At 48.6% G+C, this 26,001-nt stretch overlaps 1 protein-coding gene across 1 annotated transcript in view; it reads right to left on the bottom strand.

Annotated features, from left to right (window-relative positions):
- Positions 1 to 24,994, bottom strand: part of FOXD1 (forkhead box D1) — a 37,760-nt gene extending 12,766 nt beyond the window's left edge. The window contains exon 1 of the mRNA XM_055332180.1: positions 23,665 to 24,994. Within this exon, the coding sequence (XP_055188155.1) occupies positions 23,698 to 24,966 (1,269 nt within the window). The 5' untranslated portion in view covers positions 24,967 to 24,994 and the 3' untranslated portion in view covers positions 23,665 to 23,697. The remainder of the gene's footprint in view (positions 1 to 23,664) is intronic.
- Positions 24,995 to 26,001: the final 1,007 nt, after the last annotated feature.

The raw sequence follows: 26,001 nt of genomic DNA, 5'->3' as shown, positions 1-26,001 counted from the left end.
CTGGGTGCCTCCAAGGAAAGCACCATGGAAAAATCCTTTTCTAAAATGATGTTGTCTCACTGCACCACCAGAAAGTATTTTTTCCCCAAATAATGTGATCGGTGAACTGAAGAGCTTTTGAATCAGGACAGATCCGTGTCATTTAGGTAAACCATTTGTCTGGGGTTCCACATGGAAGAGAGGATCAAGCCCCCAAAATCCTTCAAGCACCACATGCCCTTTTATGGGCCAAACCCGCCTGGAAAGGAGAAAAGAATGACGTTGCCCACTGAATCCCCTCAGACTCCCCATTCCAAGAGCGTCCCATTAAATGAGTCCAAGCAGTTGCTTCTGAAATCATAAATTCCAAAAGACAATGAAAGTTGCAATCACAAGGGGTAACAGAAGCCAAACACATTAGGAACATGTTCCTTGAGCAAATAGCATAATTCCGGACACGCGGGAACACATGGTTTGCCTCAAACATGTTTCATTTTGTCATCGCACTGAGTGCACAGTATTTCTCTTTGGGTGCAAGAGTGATTGATTTCGTTGGGAGAATTGTTTGTAAGAACATGAAAGTTGCCAAAGCAAACACGTTGGGGGGAAGTGTGGAGAAGGGGAGTAAGAGTATTTGGAGTAGATCTGGGTTTGGGAAGTTCATGCAGAGGTGAGACATTGAGATGTAGAACAAATAAAAACCTTCTGCACACTTCATCTACATAAATTATGTTCAGAAATTCACTGTGCATAGACATTAGCTGTGCAGCTACAGCGCTCCCCAGGGTGCCTCCAGAATGCGGGCGCAGAGCCAATCTTTAAGTGAATGATTTGTAACTTTTCCTCCACATAAATTAATCTATTAATATTTAAATCATCCCGATTTTAATCCACAAAAGTCATGTAGTCATTGTAAAAAAAAAAAAAAAGACACATTCTCCCTAGAATCTATTTGTCTTTTAGGATAGAATTCTGTGACGAGATGGTCTCCAGATAGGACCGCATTAAGAATATGTCCTTTGGTCTGGTTTTCCTCCATAGAAAGAAACTAAAACATAAAAATCTAACTTAAATAATGTGCAGCAGCATCTCCAACCAGAGGGTGTTGAGACGTTCCTTTTGGTCACGTACTTCACATGCGAGTGCTACGTTAGACACGAGAACTCTTTTCAGCCCGTATCTGCCTCTAGGTATTCGCTTCAAAGAAGCGTAAACGTGTTACACTCGTGCTACTTCGCTGCCAGAGCGTGCATGGACGTTCCGAACGAGCAGATGGGGTTGTTTGGTTTGGGTTGGGTTGACCGCGTTGGCATTTCCTTCTCATACAGCTGGTGGAGGACTCCGGGGCACCAGCCACCGGCCACGGGACTGCGCATTCTCCCTTCAAGATGATGCTCGAAATGCAAAAGGAATAATTTTAAACATCGGAATAGAGACCTTGGGGTGACTTTGTGCACAACCGCCGGAGCTCCGAGTGCAGGAAGGCTGTGCCGCTCGTGCCAGGGCGCGACCTCTGCCCCTCTGGTCCTTCGGCCCAGCCAGTAGCTCCTGAAGGCCAGGAGGTCACCGGGATTCGCCGGCTATTCCTGCATAGTAAACCGCCCCCAAACCTAGTGGTCTAAGACAGCGACATTCCTTATCTTGCACTTTCTATGGGTGAGGCCTCCAGGGACAGCTCAGCTGGATCCTCTAGCTCCAGTCCCCCTGCCCACCGCAGCACCCATCGGGGTCCCTGGGGAGGACCCGCTCCCTGGCTCGTCCACGTGGTTGTTGGCAGGACTCCGTTCCTTGCGACTGGGGACCTGAGGCCTCGGTCCCTCGGGGACCCTCCCCGGGGGCGCCTCAGGGCACCTCAGCTAACCGGCTCCCAGTAGCTAGCACCAGCGGGAGAGAAAGTGCCAGCAAGACGGAGCCGCGGTGTGTCCTATCTTGAGCGTGGAAGTGACATGCCATCACTTTTTTGACAGAAGCACGTCCTGTGGGGCTTACCTGGTTGCGAGTTCGGTCAGAAGCCGCCTACGTGTCCCGACCGTTATCAGGGACCAACGCGCTGGTCCTCTGCCGGCTTCCTACTCCTGACGGTGGTTCTCAGGGTGTGATTACTGAGCCCGCGGCCATTGGGAACTTGGTTAAAATTACAAATTCTTAGGCCTCATTCAGACCTACTGAATCAAATACTCTAGTTGATCCTAGGTGATCCTGAGAAGGAATACCTTTAGAATGAAGGAAGCAAAAATAAAAATAAAATAATGAAATTAAATGAAGGAGGCGAGCTGATTTGGATCTCGCAATTTCTCTCTTGCAAGACCTAGATTTCAATGATGCAAAGGTCTGCCCACATCGTCAGCATACGCACAGCTGCTGCTGATGTTGTGATGGTGATGATTTGCGACACACACCGGGAGACACGTCACAAATGTACCTCGTCAGGCATCTCCAAAAGAGGCTGATTTTGGTTTTCCTGTGTCTTGGGTTTAAGTTTTTCAATGTAGCGGATCTCGTGTTCCTAACCTCATAGCTAGTACTTTGTAGGTTTGGAACCAAAGGGAAATAGTTTACTTGAACGAAGTTCCAAAACAGCTAATCCACAATAAAAAATTTAAAAAAAAGTCATTCAGCTGTTTAAATTCCAGCTTGTTGGGGTGCCTGGATAGCTCGGTGGTTGAGCGTCTGCCTTTGGCTGAAGGTGTGATCCTGGAGACCCAGGATCGAGTCCCGCATCAGGCTCCCTGCATGGAGCCTGCTTCTCCCTCTGCCTGTGTCTCTGCCTCTCTCTCTCTCTCTCTCTCTCTCTCTCTCTCTGGGTCTCTCATGAATAAATAAATAAAATATTTTAAAAAATAAATGCCAGATTCTTCAAACATCTAGATTCTTCTTAATCTCTGTACCTGCTCTCAAAAAGGAAAAGTTTCTATTAGCCACAGGTGTACTCCTAAAGCATGAGGAGGCTCATGAGGCTAATTCTGTATTCTGGGTCCTTCTAGTGTAATTGTGAACTCCGAGGTGAATTGGCATCGTGGAATACTGTGGTAAAATCTCCACTCTTCCCCAGCTGTGTCCCTTGGGTTTCTTTAACATCCATCTCAAAATCATCTTTGGGAGGTCTCCATGGACTCTAGAAAGAATATAAACTGTGGGGTTGGAAGGTGTGGGTTCAAATTTGAGCTCTGCTACTTAGTCCCCAGATAGCCTCAAGTAAATTACTTAACATCTCTGAGCCTTTATTTCCTAATGTAGGAGGCCAAACACCTACCTCATTGGTTTAACGTGTAAATTAAAATTGATTTGATGCAAAGAACACAGGTGTGACAAATGTTACTCTACCCTTACTTTCCTTTGCATTCCCCTTAGTGTTTAGCATAACAGTTTATACATCTCAGGTTTTCCATAAATGTCAGAGAATCCTGGGGCACCTGGGTGGCTCCATTTGTTAAATATCTGACTCTTGGTTTCTAGTCGGGCTGTGACCTTACGGGTTGTGAGTTCGAGCCCCAGGTCAGGCTCTGTGCTCTGCGGGTAGCCTCCTTGAAGATTCTCTTCTCCTCCAACTCTCTTTTTCTCTCTCTCTCTCTCTCTCACATAAATAAGTCTTTTTTTTAAGATCTTATTTATTTATTCATGAGAGACAGAGAGAGAGAGAGAGAGAGAGAGAGGCAGAGACAGGGGAGAAGCAGGCTCCATGCAGGGAGCCCGATGCGGGACTCGATCCCGGGTCTCCAGGATCACGCCCTGTGCTGAAGGCAGACGCTCAACCGTTGAGCCACCGGGGCTGCCCAATAACTAAGTCTTAAAAAAAAAAAGCCTTTAGCGAACCCAGACCTATGCCCTCAGACAGGCTGGGTATTTTCGGGAAGTAGAAGAGCATACAACCTAGCCAACAAATGTACGAGTCCACTGTTAGCGCACAGAGTGAGTAGATTCTTAATATCATAGGAGGCAGATTCTCCAAAAGAATCATTCTGATTATTTATATAATGTACTAAATGTATTGATATGAGTAGTTCATTCAACAACCTCATGTGATTGTGTTGGTGGCAGTGTCCTGTTCCCTATAGGGCAATAATGATGTATCTGATGATACCTCCAGATGGTAACACCCAAGACCTCCACTGCCCTCTTGGCATATGGATAGCGAACATGGGAAACGAGCCCCACTGTTGTAAGTTGACACCTCTTTCCCAGGTCTCTGTGGGTACAGCCAACAGAGTTTACCCATACTACATATGTACTTAAATTTTGAAGAGTATTGCCCTACTTTGGCAATTCTGTGGTCATCGGCTGAAGAAAGGGCCAAAATGACAGCTCTTCCAATCCTCCCGTTGACTTACTGTAAGTTAGCCATATCAGTAAAAAACACACATGACGGCGACCACCACAAAAGAAAGTACAGTACACCAAATCTTCTAGTCCAGTTTTATAATGGTCTCTGAGTCAAAAAAGATCTTGTAGAACCAATTCTCTGCCTTACAGTTATGGAGAACTCCAAAGAACTATAGTGTCTAAAGACACGTATGAATAGATTTCACTTACTAATTTGTAAATGTATGGGTGTAACTTTTACTTGCTTAATTAAAAAAAAATCAACTTGGGGCACCTGGGTGGCTCAGTCTGTTAAACATCTACCTTCAGGTCAGGTCAGGTCATGATCCCAGGGTCCTGGGATTGAGCCCAACATCGGGCTCTCTGCTCAGCAGGGACTCTGCTCCTCCCTTTCCTGCTGTGATCTCTCTCACTCTTGCTCTCTCACAAATAAATAAAGAAAAATCAAAAATCAACTTTTGGCAGGCAAATAAATGAAAGTTGGAAGAAAAGTATAGTCAATTTGAATGGAAAAGGCCTTTCAAAAGTCACGTACCAGAAATTAAAATAAGAGGTCTTCCCTCTCATCAGGTAAGTGGAGATTATAGATATGTCTACACTTGTCTATGACTTTTGGTCAGAGCAATCAACAGTCATCCAGCACAGAAGTACAAATGTCAAACATCTGGGGGCACGGGGCACTGTAACTCTACCACTCTAGTTGAACAGTGCGGATCCACTAGGCTAAATTTTATGGTTAGAGCAGTTTCTTACCTTTACTGTGTTGCCTCATAGACAAAGTCAATCAACTCCAAATTATTTTACCCAGATTATTCACCAAGTACAATGGTCAACGTATTCACTAGTCAAAAAATATTTATGATAATTATGTACAAGGCATTATGGGACAGCAAAGAATCACAAGGCATGGCCATACTTTAAAGCAACTTAAAACATAGTGGACACTTCACAAAAGCTTCTGTAGAATTAGAGAAAGAGGCAGAGACACAGGCAGAAGGAGAAGCAGGCTCCCTGCAGGGAGCCCGATGTAGTACTGGATCCCGGGACCCCAGGATCACGACCTGAGCTGAAGGCAGGTGCTCAACCGCTGAGCCACCTGGGAGCCCCAATAAAGAACTACTTCTTGAGCAGAGTGTGATATGACTGAGAGGTTTGGGGGAAGGGCATCTGCAGTCTATATTGGACAACGGGGATACTGGCGATAAGGAGACCAGAGGGGGAAAAACATATTTCAGTGGTATGGACACAGGGCAATCAAGGCCTGATCTCTGATTCTAACAGTGGGAGTGGAGAAGGGAGAAAAGACAAGTCTTTGCATAGGAAGGACTGACCATGTGTGGCAAACGACTGGATGGGAGAATTATAGGGATGTTATAGGGATGAAGCAATAAAAGACGATTCAGAAAATGTTAAGTCAGGATTAATAGGAAAATGGATGGAAGTACAGTGGTCAGGAAGGGAAGCCTAAGATTAGAGAAGGGTGCTAATCCTAGGAACGTAAAGGTGGAGGTTTTTAAGTGGATTTGTGTAGCAGGAGTGGAAAATGTGGTACTACAGCATGGAGAAGATGTTTGTTATCAGCTGAGTAAGGGAAGGGCCTGATGGGTGGCTGTAAGTGGCACCTCAGTCAATCATCAGGGTTCGGGCTCCCTGTGCCTCGTCGTTCATTGTCTTTTTCACTTTTCAGGCCCCAGTGAGAGCGCCTTCTACCGCTTTATTTATTTATTTTTTTAAAGATTTATTTGTTTATTTTTATTTATGATAGACACAGAGAGAGGCAGAGACACAAGCAGAGGGAGAAGCAGGCTCCATGCAGGTAGCCCGACACAGGACTCGATCCCGGGACTCCAGGATCATGCCCTGGGCCAAAGGCAGGCGCCAAACCGCTGAGCCACCCAGGGATCCCTCCTTCTACCGCTTTAAACGATACATGTTTGAGACCTGTCTCTAAAATCACCCTTCCTCTTCTCCTTTTGCCATTCAGAAAGTCCCACATCCCATAGGATTTTTCCATTTTGGAATCAAAGTAATAGGGATACTCGGGAAGAGTCGGACAAAACTATGTTTAACAACATTGTTTAACCAACGTAACTCAACTGAAAGGACCCCTAGGCCACCTTTTCCTTCTCTTTACGTCCAAAATGGTTCCAGGCACAGCCAAAGAAACCTTGGATATGGTGATCGGACTGGGAGTGTCTGTTGATCACTTTATTTACATTTGTATACACTGGACACTCAGTGTGATGAGGCTCCAGTATTCATTTATCTGCTCCCTGAAAACATTCTGTTCTTTCGTGCTAATATTTTTTTAATACGTTCTATTCCCATGTACAATTTTTCTTCCTTCTTTAAGACTCATGTTAAGCATTACCTCTTCTGCAGAGACTTCCCTGACCCCTTCCAGACATTGTTATTTCTTTCTCTGTAATCTTCTACTAAATCAGTTCACACTTCTATTAAAACACATCATAAAATATCTTAATTACTATACATATTTTCCACACCTACACCCAACCCCAATATCTTATTTTTCTTTGTATCCATAGCATACATGTCATACCATGCTCGCGACACGGCAGGTGCCCACCAAATGCAGGATGAATAAAGGAATGAATGATCAAATACAGGTCTTTGGTTTCCCTCAATCATTTCTTTTAGTTACAATATCATATTTTATTTGTATTTGGCCCACATGTGAAAGGCCTTGAACATAAGACTTTTATTTGTATTTTCTTCAACCCGTATGCTATTTTATGGCTATAATACCATATAGACCCAAGAATCTGGTAACAAATTCCTAACTTTTGACACCATATAGGCATTTCACAGGAAGTGGTTTTAGTTGGTTACTAATTTTTCGTGTATTTCATTGAATTTCTTAAATTTATGTTTTTCATTGAATTTTTAAATGAAAATGTTTATAATTTTTTTCAAGAATCTCTGTTCAGATTGAACAAAATAACATATCTTAAGTTACTCTATTTTTAAGATAATGAGCTATTTTCAGGCGAATCAAAAAGTGAACAGAATTTAATATTAATTAAAAGATTAAAGATTTAATTTAATTTAATTGGAGATTTTTCTATAATAAACCCACATTCTTGTCAGATACCCATGATCTGGTTCTTCTGCTCAAGTCTCTTAGATTCTGTGTGGTCCCTTCTGGCTTATTTAAAAAGAAGGAGGGCCCATCTATGGAAGCAGGTAGACGAATGGGTGAATAAATGAAGCCAGTCTCTCTCTCCACATACAGATCTCCAAAAATAATAGGATACATGTGTGTAAAAGTGGTGAACCACTAATAATATTTAGAACTCCACAATTCCTAGTGGAAATAAAATAATAAAGCAGTGAACCATTCAAGGAAAAGAACAAGCACCATGGTTAAAACATTGGCATCAGAACTCAAAGCCTGCCTGAAATCCAATCACTCACGATTTGGTCTGCTTACGCTGGGAATTTAGATTCCTTTTATGTCGTGGTCCACTTAGAGATAGGCCAGGCCTCCTAACCACTATCTGCAATAAGACCGTGCTGTAATTATGCAACTGCCGAACATGCTCATCCTCCATGGAGATTTTTAAGAAATAAACTACCAGTTAGTAGTACTGGTTGAGTCACCCTTATGCTTTGGTAGAGGGAGTAAAAGAGCTACAACCATGTCTAAAGTTAGTAAATATTTCACTTGCAAAAGTTCAAAATTACTACACAAGTAAGGAAATGTGTACTGCTTTGCTTAGAAAGAGGTTAATTAGTGCTATTCTTTAAACACTCCACACCTTGTTTAACATACGATTTCCAAAGTAAGGCACACATTTCCAAGAAGCATCCTTAAACACTGACTCTAGAAATGAGGCAAAATTTCTAAACCTTCTTAGGATTCTTACATATGCAAATGAGCGTTTCCTTCTAAGCAATCAGTCTGGGAGGCCAAACCCATATGAATGATGCTATCATTCCCAAGAACATTTTGAGAATTCTTCTTGTGTAACTACTTCATACAAGATGATAAATCATCAGGGACGTTTCAGTTTTGCCAAGAAAAACCTATATGACCCAACTTGGTCATCGGTTTTATTAACTACATTTGACTCTCACTGACATTTGGCCATTTGTAAAAATCAAATACACCCTCAGAAATGAAGTTTGTCAAACAAACAGGCAAGATTTTCATGTTCCAAAAAGGTTTCAGCATTGGGCCTATCAATAGAAAAATACAACTTCAGATGATCAGTCTTTTAAGCATCACTTATAAAATACCTGTTGGAAGGACAGGGCCAAATTCATTGCCATAATTAATTATGAGAAATCAACCAATGAAAGTTATTGTCACATTGGAGAGTTCTATTAATGAAATGCTGCCTGATTACTTTTTTTAACTGATTTTTTAACTTTTCACTTTGAAAAAATTATAGACTCACAAGAAGTTGCAAAAATAGCACACAGAGCTCATATATGCCCTCACTCAGCCCCCTCCAACGGTGATATTTTACTTAACTGCAGTACAATCTCAAAACCAGGAAAGTGGACATCATCTAACACTGTTAAGTAACTTATAGGTCATAAGAAGACTTTTTCAGTCTTCATCATTTTTTACATGCTTTCATTTGTGTGTGTCTGCACGTATGTGTGTGTGTGGCTCATGCAACCTTATCCCGTGTATAGACTCATGTAACCCACCGCAATAATCAGGGCACAGCATGCTTCCATCACTACAAAAGAACCCCCCTCTTGCTACCCTTTTATATATGGACCCTTCCCTAATATCCCTGTCCCTGGTAACCACCAATCTGTTTCCATCTCTACAGTTTTGTCATTTCAATGATTTTATACAAATATCCTACAGTAAGTAACCCTTTGAGGTTGATATCCTTTCACTAAGCATAAATCTAGTTTGTTGCACGCTTCATAGTTTATTCATTTTTGTTACTGAGTATTCTTCTGTTGTGTGAACACCCCAGAGTTTCACCTATTGAAGGAAATATAGATTTTTTTTGTATAACAAATAAAGCTGCTGTGGACATTTATGTACAGATTTTTCTATGAGCATACATTTTCATTTCTGTGGGATAATGCCCTAGAGTATGGTTTCTGGGCTGTAGAGTGAGCACATATCTAATTTTGTCAATAGCCGACAGAATATTTTCCAAAGTAACTGTACCATTTTACATTCATACCACTAATGCATGACAGATCCAATTTCTCTGCATCCCCGCCAGTAATTGATATTATTGCTATTTTTATTTTAGGTGTGTAGTTCCCTTTCTTATTTTCAGAAATTGCTGATTCAGTCTATACCACGGGTACTATGATAATTCAGTAGGGATGGCCTTTGTCTTTGAACTGTCTTCCTCAGTAGGAACTTCTAGATTTACTTTATATTTATATTGATTTTTAGATTTAAGATTATAAAAATATGTGTTTTCTACTTCAAATTTATCAACATCCAGTAATTAGCAATCAAAACTTCACCGCAGGCTCTTCCGCTGGGGTTCATCATTTCTCCCATGGCACAAACATGCCCACACCTTCCCTGTCCTGTCCTTCCTGGGGAGACACATCCTACCGGCTGCATTATGTTGTGTTTCGGGGGGGCGGGAGGGGAGCACTGGTTGAGTTCCTGGGCGCTGGCTTTGAGGCTGCATCGCTGGGGAGACTGAGGGAGAGGGCAAGACGCCCATAATTCCGCAGGTTCGCTATGCTTCTTTCCTTCCTAGAGAACAGCTTTTCTATGGTCAGCGTTAACCGGCCTGTATACCGATCCATAGAAACGGTACAGACCGCTAGGTTAGTTGCAAAATGAACACTTTACTTCAAACAGAATTCAAAGCACACTTGACAGGCTGTTACGTTAAGCACTTGCACGTCTGAGGTAGAACAAACTAGATGTAATTCACTTTCGCTCTCAAGTTCACGCCATTCTTTGTGAAGAGGCCCAAAGTACTTACTACCAGTATTAAGGGCTAAAATGGCAAGTAGGAAATAGAATCCAATTACAAAAGCAGCTTTTGGCTTCTGCTCTCCTTACAGGGACCCACAAATGTACATTGAAAATGATGTGCCTAATAGTTACCACAGTTAAAACACTTCATCGTATTTACTTACTCACTTGCAATCATTAAACTACCTCTGCTGGTTGATAATGATGTGTTTTGGTGGGGGTTGGAGTTTGGGGGTGGGGGAAAGAGTGTTTGCTTTTAATTTAATTTTTGTTTGTTTTTAATTTCAGAGTAAGGTAAGATTTTCCAGTGCCTACCTCCTCTTCTTGACCTATACAAATTGGCTTACCATGTATACTGTCTTATAAATAAAAGTTGAACAGATGAATCTCAAAAACATACCGATCAGTAAAAGAAGCCAAACAAAAGCCTCCATAGGCACTGTAAGATTCCATCGATATGAAGTTCATGAACATTTAAAACTAATCTGTGGTGACAGAAATGAGAACAGTGGTTGGGGGTAGGGTAGTATTGATGGGAAACAGGCATGGAGGAGTTTTGTAGGATGGTAAAAGTGTTCCATATCTTGATCTAAGTAGTGGCTACACAGGTGGGGAGTGTGTGTGCACCTGCGTGTGTGTACACCCACAAATCCACCAAGTTGACTGCTTAGGAGTTGAACACTTTGCTGTTATTCTCTAACTGAAATTTAAATTGGCAGTGGAAATAAAAAAATCAGAGGTCTGATGATAAAATCACAGACAGAATAGACTTGGGTATTCCATTTCAAAGGTTCCAAGAATTTTTAAATTTTGCAAATTATAATTCTCCTCAGTGCAAGTGAACCACTTTTCTCAACTCTTACTTCTTCTCTGCCCCTCCCAGCTTCTTTTTTCCCTCCTAGCTTCTTTTTATTTTCCCCTCCCAGCTTCTTAATTAGTTAGATTTATGTTGCAAAGTCATGCATGTTGTAACTGTTAAATTAAAATATTGTGAAGCAGGGTGTGGAAGCAATAAAACTCTATTAAGATCCGTTTAGGCCTTTAAAATTCCACGATTCCCTTCACTCACATGACATCTCTCATTCCTTTTTTGAAGTTTGGATCCAAGGAATTTTGCATGCTGTGGGTTGGCATTTAGTTAATAGCATCTTTAGCTGAGGTTCCATTTTCTAAATTAACAAGATCAAGAACAGTGACCTGATGATATTTCTTTGTACACTGGCTATTTTCCAAAAAGGAGGATTAGGGAAAGAAAGAAAGAAAGAAAGAAAGAAAGAAAGAAAGAAAGAAAGAAAGAAAGAAAGAAAGAAAGAAAGAAAGAAAGAAAGAAAGAAAGAAAGAGAAAGAGAGAGAAAGAAAGAAAGAAAAAGAAAGAGAAAAAGAAAGAAAGAGAAAAAGAAAGAAAGAAAGAAAGAAAGAAAGAAAGAAAGAAAGAAAAAGAAAGAAGAGAGGAGAGGAGAAAGGAGGGAGGGAGAGAAGAAATATAACCGTCTTGGTCATCTTTATTTTAGAATAAAATGTGTCTCAAATTTTTGTTAGAGCATCACATTTTTCCCCTCTCCCCAACAAAATGGACAAACAACCTCACACACATACACGCAATCTGTAGTAGCAATATATCTTCTAGTTCTCATTTCCATCTCTGGTATCCCTGATCATTGTGTTTGGGGTCGTTCCTAACCAAACCATGGAAAATAATAAAGAAAAAAAAATCTCCACATAAACCATGGTGATAGAATCAACAGCTCGCTTAAGGAACTGAACCAAGCCAGGTTTAACTTCTTAAAGCATATCTGGGGATGATGAGCTAAGAAGGGTGAGAGAAGGCTGAAAAGTATGGTAAGAACATAGTAGATGCTCAATATATATTTCTTTTAAAGAAGGCTGGTGACAGCACACAGATTATTTATGCAAGTGAAGAACTCCCGCAGCAACGTGTGCGACCAAGACGGAGGATGGGGGGCCCTGCGGAGACTCCCACTTCCAGATGCTCCTCTTGGAAATTCCACATTTAAAAATAGGTTGGGGGAGAGGTAAGCTCCAGCTATTTAGAGACAATGTGAGGAATAAGGAGGGAGACAGATGGAGACAAAAGTATGGAGGCTGCTGCGGAAAGCAAAGGGGTATCTTCAGGAAGAGGGAACTAGGAGCCTCTTTCCACTTGGCTGCCCCAACTTCTAGGCTGTGCCGGGCATTCTAACAGGCGGCTGGGCCTCCAGCGGGGGACCGGGGAAGGCGCTCGGGATGGGGGGCAGGGACGGGGAGGGGGGGAGCAGGGATGGGGGAGCGGGAGGGAAGCAGGGACTGGGGGAGCAGGGACTGGGGAGAGTAGGGGGAAGCTGGGACTGGGGGGAGCAGGGGAAAGCTAGGACTGGGGGAAGCAGGGATGGGAGGAGCAGGGATGGGGAGAGGCAGGGACTTGGGCAGGGATGGGGAGAGGGGAGAAGCAGGGATGGGGGCAGGGGGGGAAGCTGGGATGGGGGGAGCAGTGGGAAGAGCAGGGACTGGGGGGAAGCAGGCCCAGCAACAGGTGGGGAGGAGCTGGTGCACTTTTGTCTCCCGAAGGAAATGGGCTGCGCTGAAAGGGCGGAAAGCAGTGGCGCGCGCGGGACTGGAGTCTGCGGGGTCCCCGGCCTTCTCGCCGCCACCCCAGGCTTCTCTAATTAGGGAAGGGATGCAGGGTGGCATTAGTTCCCAAACGTTTTAATCGAGCCTCCTTTCAATGGCCGCGGATAAATGTAGCCACTGTTACTCTGGGCTGAATGGGTCGCGGAGGCTCCCGCTGCCCCCAGCGTGGCCATTCAGGGCTCTTTTCACAGCCCCTAAGCGGCTCAGTCCCGGGCCCAGCGACACTCCGGAGCGCTCCTAATTAGTCTAATTAGAAAGGTGGACTGTAAATGGGAGGAAGACAGACTTGGGTTAGGAAGATGCTCGATGCTGCCAATCTCGGCCGGGTTGCCACTTACTCTCTCCGGGAAGAAAGGGCGCAGAAAAGGAGGCTGGAGCGGACCCGCCGGCCGGGGTCCCTGACCCGCGCGCCCCGCCCCACCGCCGCCCCGCTGCACCCTCGGGCCCGCCGCACCCCCTGCCCGCCGGGGAACCGGGAACCGAGCGGAGGCGGCCTGCGCAGCGCAGCGGCGGGGCCCGACCGCGTAGCCACCGAAAGCCGCGCGCCCTCGGGGCCCCTGCGTCCGGACGCGCCCACCCGCCGAGGAGGGCCCCGCGCGGCGTGGGAGAGACCCCGGGGCCGAGGAGGGGGGGCCGCGGCGGCGGGGTGGTGCGCGCAGGGTCGCGGGGCAGGCCCCTCGCCGTCGGGGTCCCGCGCGCCCCTGGGCGGAGCTCCCGGGTGTCCGCAGCCCAGCCGGGGCCCCGCGCATTCCTGCGCCCGCGCGGCCCGCGGGAGGCCGGGTGGGGAGCGGTGCGGGTGGCTTCCAGACGCTGAACCTCTAATCGGGCCATAAATCAGCCGTGGGGGGGGGGGCGGCTGGTGCAGGTGTAAAAACAGAGGGGAGAGCGGGGCCGCTTGGCCGCAGCGCCCGGCAGGTCAGCGCCTCTGCAAACGAACATCTTGATAAGTCCGCTGACAACAAAGTAAACACTGGAGGGCGGGGGCCCGGGAGCCTGGGGGGACTGGGGGGGGCCGAGAGCCTGGGGGGGAGGAGGGCCCCGGGAGTCCTGGGGGGGGCTGGGGGCGCCCGGGAGCCTGGGTGGGGCGCGGGGCCCGGGAGCCTGGGTGGGGCGGCCGGGCGAGCAGGCCCCGGGGGCGCGGGGGCTCGGAGCTGGGTGCGGGGCAGCCGGGCTGGAGGGAAGGAGGCGAAGCAGGCCCGGGAGCCCCGGGGCCCCCGCGTGCGGGACTGAGGTCCGGGCCCCCTGCGGCCCGCTGCCTGCGCCCCTCCCGGCCCCGCGCCCCCGGCGCCCCGGCACGCAGGCCCCGCCGGGCCCCAGGTCGGAGGCTGCCGGCGGGGCGGCCGGAGGAGGGAACAAACTAAGTGGAGAGGACGATCAGGAATGAATCCGGTGCGCGGCTCAGGAGCAAAGAGCCTGTCGACTCGGTATCGAGACGCTGGCACAAGCGGCAAACGGATTCACAGACAAAGGAAAACAATACAAGTCTCGTTAGATCATTTTTCTGGACATTGTTTAAGGTCTGAAAGGGACCAAATCGTTTCAAAATGTTGCCAGTAAAAATTATCCTATGTGGAATGCAACTAATCCTTTTAGGTTCCTGTCAACTGTTTCCACAAAAGGAATCCGATTTTTCAAATCAAAGATCCAAAAGTCTTTGGGGAGAGATTTATTACATGCCAGAGCTTTAGTTACAGAATAGAGTTACAATAACAACTCGCACCCCCCAGCTCCCTAAAATAAGGACTCCCTCCCCAGATCCTTCTACAGAAGTGTGGGGGATGGTTTGCTGGAGTCCCTGCCTGTGCTGGGGGAGGGGGGCCGAGCAAGGGGAAGATGAGGGAGGCGAAGAAATATTAAATTCCTGACCTAGGAAAACAGAAGGCAGAGGCCTCCGCATTTTATTTTTATCCTCTGTACCCCTGGTTACTTCTGAAGAAGAAAACAAGCCCCGCACTTGGTGACCTGCCCTGACACTTCCTCTGTGCTGACAACGCTAAGGTGAGGGTAACGCTTGAACTGAAGACACAAAAGCTCAGGGTGCCGTGCACTCCCGGGGGCCAGGACTGCACTCTCTGAGTTTGCACATTGATGTGTCTACAAATTCTGCAAGTGGAAAAATATTTATTTTAAAGTCTGTAAAAGAATACACGAAAAATAGACTGTGCTTTGCTTTTTAAATTTTCTTTGATTTGTAATAAAATGTTTAAGCGTGGGGTGGGGGGCGACTATCCTAGGGTTCTTCTTGGTGCCTCTGTTTAACTCTTCACACACCCATGTGAACGTACACTCCTCCTGAGTAGCTCACATTCTCAGTTCACAGTAGCATGAGCATTTCAGAATGTGCTTCTCCTCCTTGCCAGTACTTCACAGACACAGCATAGTGGCTAGGGATACTACAAATGGGGGATATCTTAGGAAAAAACGTTAAAAACTAGGGAGGAAACTCAAATTTCTAGTTTTCTGCATGGAGGAGTTTGGCACTGAGTTGTCTGCAAACCACGCAGACCCTTCGGTGTTTTCGGCGTTTTGTGAGTCAACCGCCAAACTGGGAAAATATTATCAAGAACCAATCTCTGTTTTGTTTATAGGCCATCAAGATTTTTTTAAAGAGTTCTGTTAAATGGGGGGGGGGGTGAAAAAACATATCTTCCTCCTCTTCCCTCCACCCCACTGCTTTCCTGCTGAAATGGCTTGCTCCTCGTTTCCCTGGCTGTATGGTTGCGTTATCAGAGGCAACTTGGTGGCAGGAATTCTTTCACTTGTTTCCTATGTTTAAAGTGGGAATAAAGGGATTTGCATTGTAGCAGGTGCTCAATAAATACTGCAGACTAATCCCACTTTTCAAAGCTTAGAGGTTAAAGAGATGATCGGCAGATAAGTAACTGGGGGAAAGAAGTGGATCAAGAGTCTAGAAGAGTGGATTTTAAAACACTATTGGTTTGTTTATTTTAGAAGGGAGGAGAAAGTTAGATGTCCAAACACACAACTGGCTGAAGCACAAGGAGACACGATGCTATCTCTTCTCAATATTTCTAGAAGGGGTTCAGTAACAATTTATTTCATGCATAGAATGGGAATTTTGAAGAAAGAGTTTTCACATTGAGCCAAAGACTTCCCTTAACCTAATGTAAGAATTCGGGTGTCCTCCAAAGTTTAGAAGTTCTACTTTTTACTTCCTGGAAGAATAAGGATGTAGGAAAGGAATCACAGGGAATCATCCTATACAATTGTACAGGGTTTATGTTCTCCAAAATATTTTCACATGAATTGTCCTATTTCGTTCTCACAACCTATCCCCATACGCCCCAAAATGACAAACGAGTGTAAAAACTGATCTAACATTTAAGTTCAACCTAGTCTCATTTATTCTGTTGTGAGCTTCAGAGATTTTTTTTGGTTTGTGGTTTTTTTCCCTTCCATAGTCAATCATTAAAAAACACACAGACACATACACACACACATAATCTTGTCCTGTCATTTTCATATATGTGAAGCTCTGCATTTAAATAATAATAGTTATTCTTCGTTCATACTAATGCTTCATTGTTGATGTTTCAGAAAATATGTTGTCTTTATATTGCTGAAAATATCTGCCTTTTGTTTATATTAATGGGAATTCCTAAGCAAGTATGCAAAGAAGCTTCTGCCCTCTGCCATAACTAATATGTGCTCCTGCTTTGCCTTTGCTAGTCTGTTATTAATCAGTAGTTGCAAATAAGAGAATCTTCAATCTGTGCCTGGCTCCCCCAGGACAGAGAGGGACAGGCAAGGCCCCAGGGCCCCAGATCTGCTACCCTTGGCGGCCAGATCCTCTCCTGGTGCTCAGCAGACTCCCTGGCCTTGCACGATTCCATGTAGCTTCCATTCTTCCTAACCGATTACATAGATTCGTCTTTAACTAGAAGATGCTACATACAGGGAAACACCCCATCTTGAAAAATCAAGTCACTCTTAAGAAGAGAAAAATAACCTTCCTAACTCTCCTCTCTCCAAATTCAGAATCAGAACTTTGCAGGTTTTCTAAATAAAGCCTCTGATACTAACCGAAGGCTTTTCTTCCTGAAATGGGCTTTTTGTTGTCTTTTACGGTGTAGTATCTAAAAAAGAAAACGTTTCTGGTTTCACAGAAACACTCTTTCTCTAGAAAAATCAATGTGATCCTGCGTTAAGCACCGCCCTTTGGAAAGATCGGCGTTTTACACTTTCCTCCGCGGTCTGCAGCTCACAATCAGATGCAATCCTTGTAGGACTTGGACTCTGGCTTGGAGGTCCTCCTAAGGGACAGAGCACTGGCCCCAGCAATGGCCGAGGTGGCTGCGCTTCAGGAACACTTGTGGTGGCGACTGGCAAGGATGCTTTGTTTCCGTCAAGGGGAAGGTGTGATTCCAGGAGGTGGCCTGGAATCCCCTCTCTCCCCCAACAAAGCATTTTAGGCAGGTCTGAGTCCCAGGTGGGATTGTCCCTTGGGAGGCTCCAGAACAATGGATGGATTGTGGGAGGGCTAAGAGGATCCGCATAACCCATACCCTACAGAGCTGTTCAAAGACAGAAAAATCTTCAAGAATGTGTCTGGATGGAGGTGGGGGCACATTCTGAGAAAAATGACGTGCTTTCTCCTTAAGTGTTAGATCAGTCGATCGGTCTCTTATACATATTCCTCCTTTTTCCCACGTGGAGACAAGGTGACCTTAAGTCTAGTTATAAAACATGCTTAGCAGTTTGGCAAAAAAGTTCTGTCACTTTGGAAGATTTTGAACATTAGAAATCAGGGAGAAAAGCAGAAGAAATGGACAAATAGCACAAAGATGAACCGGGTTAGGTAGATGTGTGTGTGTAATGACTCAAAGACTGCCGATGGATCGGAAGAGCGAAGCCAGGGGAGCGTCACGTAGAAGCAGGTAGAGGAAGCTGACACATCTGGAGTAACTGGCTACAGATTCCAAATGTATCTGCAAGAAGGCACTGGGGTAGCGACTCAGTACAGGGGACAGGAAGAGCAAGCAAAGAAGCAAAAAGTGTGTAAGAAATAAATGACTCTTCTACACCGTGACCTCTAAGGCAATTTGCCCTGCCACAGTGGGTGCCTAATAAACCGCAATGATGGCCACCAAGTGGCAGTGTGATGTAAAGGGGATAAAATGGGATTTAAATACTCAAGTCCCAGTAGCTGTGACCTTGGGCAAGTCATTTCATATTTTTTTAAACTTAATACCTTTATTTGTAAAATGAGATCCATAATAACTCTTGTCCTCACTATTCCAGTGTGGTTGAGAGAAGTACTAGTGAAAATCCTTTTTTAAAGTTGATGTGTGGGCAGCCCGGGTGGTCTAGCAGTTTAGTGCCGCCTGCAGCCGGGGCGTGATCCTGGAGCCCCAGGACTGAGTCAGGCTCCCCGCAGGGAACCTGCTTCTCCCTCTGCCTGTGTCTCTGCCTCTCTCTCTGTGTCTCTCATGAATAAATAAATAAAATCTTTAAAAATAATAAATAAATAAATAAATAAAAGTTGATGTGTGCTGAGGGGTAGTGGATGGAATGGACGGATAAGCGGCTCCTAGGGAACAAGGGACATCTGCTTCTTGCCCTGATGCTGATTACAAGGGTGTGTTCACCTTGTGAGAAGTGATCAAGATTTGTGCATTTTTCTGTACATATATATATCATACTTCCTAAAATGTTTACTTTTAAAGAATAGCTCAAAAATGGTCTTTAGAGTCAGGCTGGTGATAATGATGATAAAGATAAGGAAATTATAAATGTGGGCCAGAAACTCATAGTCTTGATCTCATTTCTTTTTCCTAGCCATCTTATCACACCTGGAGGCTCGGAACTCTTCAAGGGAGGCAGGGGGATTGACGGTAACAATCAGTTATTTTCTATGTGTGTTCTTGCTTGTTACCAAATAGTATTTTCCCGGTTAAGAGGCAGGAGGAATGAACCAGGAAGTTTCCCGCGTGCCAGAGGGGTCAACAATAAAAAAGAAAGGAGCCCAAGCTGTTCACATCAGGGGGAAGATGTGATTAGAGAGATGTGACATGCAAAGAAATTATCTGAAAAGTGAATTCAGTTGGGAAAGTACAAGTCCCAAAGAGCCGAGAGCAGCTGGTCATGATCAGATTCTCCATCTTTCTGTCAAATGTAATCGTATCCAAATTGGCAGGGTATTTATTGCTAAAGTCGAAGGGCCAGATTTTACACTAAACATATTTACACATTTACATTCACGGCCCTATAAACACTCCACATTTCACTGGCCGTGACATCAAACACATTTACCAACAAAAAGCATATGCCTAATTACAAAATCATAGGGGAGAAGAGAGGCAAGTGGCAGCTGATGGGCAATGAGCGTGCATGCCTGTGTGTGTGTATATGTGTGACCCAGCTGCAACGCCAGGAAGCCGGGAGAGATGAGAATGGATGCTGACAATGCTGGGCCCACTCTGCTTGTCCTCTGCTTCCCAGGCCTGTCCTCGTCTGGTTCAGTTCTCAAAGGGGACGGGGACCCCCGGCACTCCAACGCATCCCACGGTTATCCCCCTGGAGGAGCCCAGAGAGACCAGAGTGACTGGTGGGCAAATTTCTGATTCGGATTGAGTTTGATGGGGATACGACCTTAAAGTTACCCCCACATGACTTTTCTCAGTCAGTAATAAAAATAGGTGGGAGCAAAATGGGTAGCCAGCAGAGAAGTTTTAAAACTAAACCTAGAGTCCTTAATTCCTGGCTTCAGGCAGTAAGATCAGATCCCTGCCCGCCTGGAGCAGTTGTAATAACACCGTTAGCCGCTCCAAGCTTGGTCCTCGGTCAAGCAAGGAAATGAGAGCCACCAGGGCCAGAGAGAGGAAAACAAAACAGGCACCACCACTGGCCTCCGACAGCCTTTAATAAATGACACAGGCTGGTATTCCATCAAAATAATCACCTTCCATTTGAAAAAAAAAAATCCACCTCCCCCAGTTCTCTCAGAGGACAGTCTACAGGAAGAAATGGTGAGCTTTGGGGGTGGGGGGGCACTGAAAGGCAGAAGCTTTTCCCCCACATGGATGCTTACTACATTCACTGTAAGAATTTTGTTAGTAACCCTACGCCAAATCCCAGTTCCACCAGCAGAAAGTTTGGGCAGGAAAGGGCCACTGAGTGGGGGCCAGGGAAGGAGGGATGTGCAAACGCATACAGAGATGGCTCGGTGAGTGAGAGCGAAAGGGAAAGGTTCTCAGAATGTTTCCCTTCTCATCCCTCGTTTCTTTTCTTTTTTTTTTTTTCTCCTTTTTAAGAGAGGAAAGGAAGTGGCTCTTAAATAAATGCACAGGATGGGGATGGGAAGGAAACACGTTGTTGAACAGAAGCGCTAGCTTCTCATTTTGAAGAAATAAAATAATTACCCAACAGAGAAAAAAAGAAATCAACCAAGAAACGATCTAAGGTCGTGACACCGTGTGTGGTACAAGGAGCAATTCAATCCATAAGGGCTTCATTACCCCCGCAATAGATAACATTTGGCTAAATCCAGCCGCAGAGTAAATCGCCGCCGCTCCGCAGAGCCCTGAATGGAGACGCTCCTTTTTGTGTGGTCCTCGTCCTCCCGGAGCTGCCTGCACCATTAGCCCCAATATATCCCTCTCCCTATTAACTGCAATTCCCTCCCGACTGCGCCCCAGTCATTTGTCTCCGGGCTCGACGGGGGCGTTTGATGAGCAGAGAAACAAGACGGAGGGGAGAAAAGCGTCGGGTTAATGAGTTGTAGCAAATCCACACTTTGTAGTTGGGAGGAGGAGAGCTGGTGGCCAATGTTTGTCCAACTGGTTTATTTTTCGAGACCCAGCCTATTGAGGAAGGCTTGTTCAAGCAAGCTCGGTCCTTCCAAACACACAAACATCCTTCTGTGTGCCTTCAAAGAAAAGGGGACCAGGGCTGGATTTGCATGCGAATGAGGAGCCCGGGAGGAGACGTCCTTGCCCATCAAAGGCCCCGGTAGCCCGCAGCCCCTCGGCCTTTGTTCCAGCACCTGCTCCCGGTGCAGCCCGACGGCCGCCCTGCGCTCCGGGCGGCCCGCTCCCCGCCTGCAGGCCCCGCCGCCTGGGCGCCCCACTATCTCGTCCCCCCCCCCCCCCGCCGCTGGCCACACCTGGGGAGGAGCCCAGAGCCCCCGGGGTGCAGGAGGGAAACCTAGGGAGCCTGCAGGCGGCTGGGGCTTCCTCCTTCTCCGGGCTGGGGGCTCAACAAGCGCTTGGTCTCTCCGGCTGGTGCGTGTGACTCGGGACCGGGCTCCAGACTCCAGATGAGCCCGCGGCGGGTCTGCACGGTGCCTTGTTACCATCCCCTTAACCGCTCTGACAAGTTGGGGGGTAGAGCCCAGCCTGGCACTTTTTTTTTTTTTTTACAGGTGCGGGCATCTAACAGGATGAGCAGAGATTCCCTGCTTTCAGGACGTCCAAGCATCACACAAATAATAACCCGCATGGTCTTGCTCTTTCCCCCGCTCGTCATAATGACTTCCAGCTCTGAGCTGCAGGTCTGTGACTTACTGAGAGAAGGCTGCAAGGTGCGCAGCAGCGCCTGTGCTGTCCGGGATCCGCCTGCTAACGCCTCTCCCCAGGCGGGCGGCTTGGGCATCCGGACATCCCAGCCCCCGGGGGTTCCTCTCTGGCAGCCAGCCGGGCTAGGGTAAAAGTAACTTTTGCATATAAGGTTCTGGTCTAACAATGTTTCCATTTGTATCTGCATAGTCAGTGGTGAACTTTGAGGGTATGTCTGAACTCTTACTTAATCTTCTCCAAATGCTTGATAGGAAAAAACCCAGGACTTAATTTTAAGGCTGTAAGAGTCCAGTTTCTCCTCCCTAAAGAGGCACACGAGGCCAGGGCGTCAAGAGCGACTGTCACTGCAAAAATATTGGCCTATAATTCAGTCTTCATTAACTTGATAGGTTAGTGGTGCAGATCTTCAGGTACATACCTGTCTAGGCTTTTGGAAAAGAATTTGATAAACATATTTAACCTCCTCTGCAACTCACTGATATTAAGTGTTTAAATTACGTATTACATATGCTTTGGTTTTATTTGTAGCCCGTGGCAAATATCTATAGTTATCAAAACTAGAGTCTCATATTTTTTCACATAACTAGAAATTGCCTGCAACAAGTAGTTAATGAAAATACTCAAAATTTGAAAAAAAAGAAACCCTAAATCACAAAAGCTGTATAATTACTTCAATAAACACTGATACACTTTCATTTTTATTCTTAAAGCGTGTACTATGCTAAAATTGAAGATTTCTCTTACATACTCTACGTTACTCATTTAGAGTTTCACTGTTTGCCTTTTAAAATAAAAACTTCTTGGGGATCCCTGGGTGGCGCAGCGGTTTAGCGCCTGCCTTTGGCCCAGGGCGCGATCCTGGAGACCCGGGATCGAATCCCACGTCGGGCTCCTGGTGCAGGGAGCCTGCTTCTCCCTCTGCCTGTGTCTCTGCCTCTCTCTCTCTCTCACTGTGTGCCTATCATAAATAAATAAAAATTAAAAAAAATGTTTAAAATAAAAACTTCTTTATGCAATTCCTAAACATCTTTTCTTTCAAGAAAATAGTAGCTTTAAATACTAGAGCTTTCAAATAAAGTTTATTTTACACAGGTAAATATTATTCAGGACTTCAAAGCTACTTGTATCTATTAAATTTGCAAGGACTAAAGATTGCCTATTTGCTCGTGCTGCTTTCATTACAATATAACTGTCAGGTTGCAGAATTTTTACAGATACAGTATTGTGCTCAAAGGGAAGTGAAAGTTAAAGTGGGAAACTCGGGGAAAAAAATTAAAAGTTCTGCAAAAATATCTGAGGGTGACTGTGGCATCAATTTCAACAGCCCCAGTGCTCTTCAAAATGGAACGGAAGTCTGAAAATGTCTATTAAAGTAGCTTATTTTATTGTCACCATTTAGAAGTAATTTCTGATTTCTTGCACTGACTTTGACCTGGAAAGCAGAAATGAAAAATGATGCCGTGATGCTCTTTAAAAATCCTCTCTGAAAATAAAATTTCCTATTCTATGTCGGGTTCCTACTTCATTCCCACAGAAATCTTTTTTTTTTTTAACAGAAAAGAAAATAAACTAAGAAGGGGACGACTGGAGTCAATTTTTTTGGTGGATTTTCTTTGAAAATTAAGCATTTTATTTCTGAAAAAAGTGTAAAAATCTTACATTAGAATAGCACAATAATAATTGCCAGTAAAATTTACAATACTCCTTGTAAAGAATACGCAGCAAGTACAAAATAAAAATCCCGCGTGTCTATTATGATACAAAAACACAGGTTAAAATAAGAAACGATCATTTTGACTTTTTTGTTGTTGTTGTTCCTTGTGTAAACACGTTAATCATTTCCCCCCCATATTTGTATGAAAAAAGTACACCAGACAAGAGTCCTCGAATATAAAAACTATTGCTTCGCTGGCGCTCTTCAGGACCTTTAGTGTCTGTGTATCACTCTTTTGAACATTACTGGTATTTTTTAAACGCCTGGACCTGAGACTCTCTAGACCTCCAAAAGGCTTAGATTTAGGAAGTGATCAATAAAAAAGTTCCCACAAACGGAGGAAGGCCCTTGCGCTTACACAAGGGAGGGCCGGCGGCGGGCCCCCTGTTCCTCCAGGGCCGGGCCGGGGGGGCTGCAGCCTCGGGGCGGCTTTTTATAAATAGAGGGGCCGGGCCGCGCCGCGCCGCAGCGCAGGGCGCACCCCGGGCAGTCCCCGGCGGGGGCCGCGCGCGCGCCGGGCGGGGCGGGGCGGGGCGGGTTCCTACCTGCGGGCTGCCGAGCGCCCTAACCGGGCGGCCTTAACAGTTAGAGACGCGGGCGGTCAAGCTGTCGCCGCCGGGCAGGGCCGCGGCCGGGTGCAGGGTCCCCAGGGCGGCGGACGAGGACACGGAGGAGGCTGCGGCGGCCGCGAGCGAGCGGGTGAGCGCGGCGGCAGGGCCCCCCGCAGCCTGGGCGCCGCCGGGCGCGGGCGCGGGTGCGGGCGCGGGTGCGGGCGCGGGTGCGGGTGCGGGTCCCGGCGCGGGCGAGGCCTGCACGGCTTGCGCGGCGGCCGGGCCCAGGCTGCGGCCGATGATGCTCTCGATGGAGAAGGGCGAGCGCGCCAGCGCCTTGGCGGCCGGGGCCCGCAGCGGGGCGGGCAGGGCGGCGCCCAGCGGGTGCGGCCGGTACCCGAAGGCGGGCGCGCGGGGCGGCGGCGGCGAGTGCGGGTGGAAGGCGGCGAAGAGCGCGGCGGGCGGCGCGTAGGGCGGCAGCTGCAGGCCGAAGCCGCAGCCGTAGGGCCCGTAGCCGCAGGGCGGCGGCGGCGGCGGCGGCGGCGGCGGCGCGGGCGGGAAGAGGGCGGCCCCGGCCCCGGCCCCCGGCCCCGGCCCCGCGCCCGCCGCGCCCGCGCCCGCGCCCGCCGCCCCGCGCAGCAGCAGCGCCTCGTGGGGCGGGAGCAGCGGCTGCCGCTTGAAGCGCTTCCTCCGCCGCAGGAAGCTGCCGTTGTCGAACATGTCGGCCGACTCGGGGTCCAGCGTCCAGTAGTTGCCCTTGCCCGGGTTGCCCGGCTCGCGCGGCACCTTGACGAAGCAGTCGTTGAGCGACAGGTTGTGGCGGATGCTGTTCTGCCAGGCGGGGAACTTCTCCCGGTAGTAGGGGAAGCGGCCGCTGATGAACTCGCAGATCTCGCTCAGCGTCAGCCGCTTCTTGGGGCTCTGCAGGATGGCCATGGTGATGAGCGCGATGTACGAGTAGGGCGGCTTCACCAGCGGGCTCCGCGCCGCCGCGCCCCCCGCGCCCGCCGCGCCCGCCGCGCCCGCCGCCCCCGCCGTCGTCGCCGGGCCCGGGGTCGCGGGGGCCGCGGGGGGCGCGGGGCGCGCGGCCAGGGGCGCGTCGTCGTCGTCGTCGTCCTCGTCGTCCAGCTCGTCCTCCCCGCCGTAGGAGCGCCGCCGCCGCCGCCCGGGCCCCGGGGGGGCCTCGGCGCCGCTGCCCTCGCCGTCCTCGTCGTCGTCGCCGCCAGCCCCGCCCTCCCCCACCACGTCGATGTCGGTGTCCTCCGCGGGGCCGGGCATCTCCGCGCTCAGGGTCATCGCTGCGGCGCGGCGGGGGCGGCGGGGGGCGCGGGGGGCGCGGCGGGCGCGGCGGGCGCGGGGGGCGCGGGGGGCGCGGGGGCGGGGCGCCGCATCGGGACGCGCGGCTCGGGGCTCCCGCCGCTCCCCGGCCCCGGCCCCGGGGGCGCCACGCTCGGGCCTCGGCGCCGCGCCCCGCGAGTCCTCGCCGGCGGCCGCGGGAGCCGCTCGGGCCGCCCCGCCTGGGCCCGGGCGCCGAGCGGGGCCGACCTTCCCCGGCGGGCGGCGGCGGCGGCGGCGGCGGGCGGGCGGGAGCCGAGGCGGCGGCCGAGTCCGGGAGAGGGCGGACCTCTCCGCGGCTTATAGCGGGCGGCCTGTCACATGGTGCGCGCGTCAGCGCCGCGGAGGGCCGGGCAGGGGCGCGGGAAGCCAGGCGCGGTCGGAGCGCACGGAGGACCGGCCCCGCGCGGGTCGCGGCGGGGGACCCGGGGCTGCGCGCCGCTCGGCGTCCGGCCCGGCCCGCGCTGGCCCTCCCCTCCCCCTCCCCTCCCCCTCCCCTCCCCCTCCCCTCCCCTCTCCTCCCCTCCCTTCCCCGGGCAGCCGCACCTCGCGGCTGCCTGGCGTCCCCGAGCTGGCCCTCCCCTACCCCACCCTCCCCGGGGCTGCGCACCGCTGGGCTTCCCGGCCGGGCCCCGGAGCTGGCCCTTCCCTCCCCTCCCCTCTCCGGGCGGCCGCACCGCAGCATCCCGGCATTCGGCCTGGTCCCTGAGCTGACCCTCCCCTCCCCTCTCCTCCCCGGGGCAGCCGCACCACTTGGCATCCCGGCCCCATCTGAGCTGGCCCTCCCCTCCCCTCCCCTCCCCTTCTCGGGGCGGCCGCACCTCTCAGCATCCCGGCTGGTCCCCGACCTGACCCTCCCTCTACCCTCCCCGGGCAGCCGGTGCACCGCTCAGCTTTCTGACCGGGTCCGAGCTGACCCTCCCCTTCCCTCCCCTCCCTGGGGCGGCCCGCACCATTCAGCATCCCACCCCGTCCCCCCAGCTGACCCTCTCCTCC

The sequence above is a fragment of the Nyctereutes procyonoides genome, unplaced genomic scaffold, assembly GCF_905146905.1.
Source record: "Nyctereutes procyonoides isolate TBG_1078 unplaced genomic scaffold, NYPRO_anot_genome, whole genome shotgun sequence".
NCBI classification, from domain to species: domain Eukaryota; kingdom Metazoa; phylum Chordata; class Mammalia; order Carnivora; family Canidae; genus Nyctereutes; species Nyctereutes procyonoides.
This window is presented reverse-complemented; position numbering and strand designations above follow the sequence as displayed.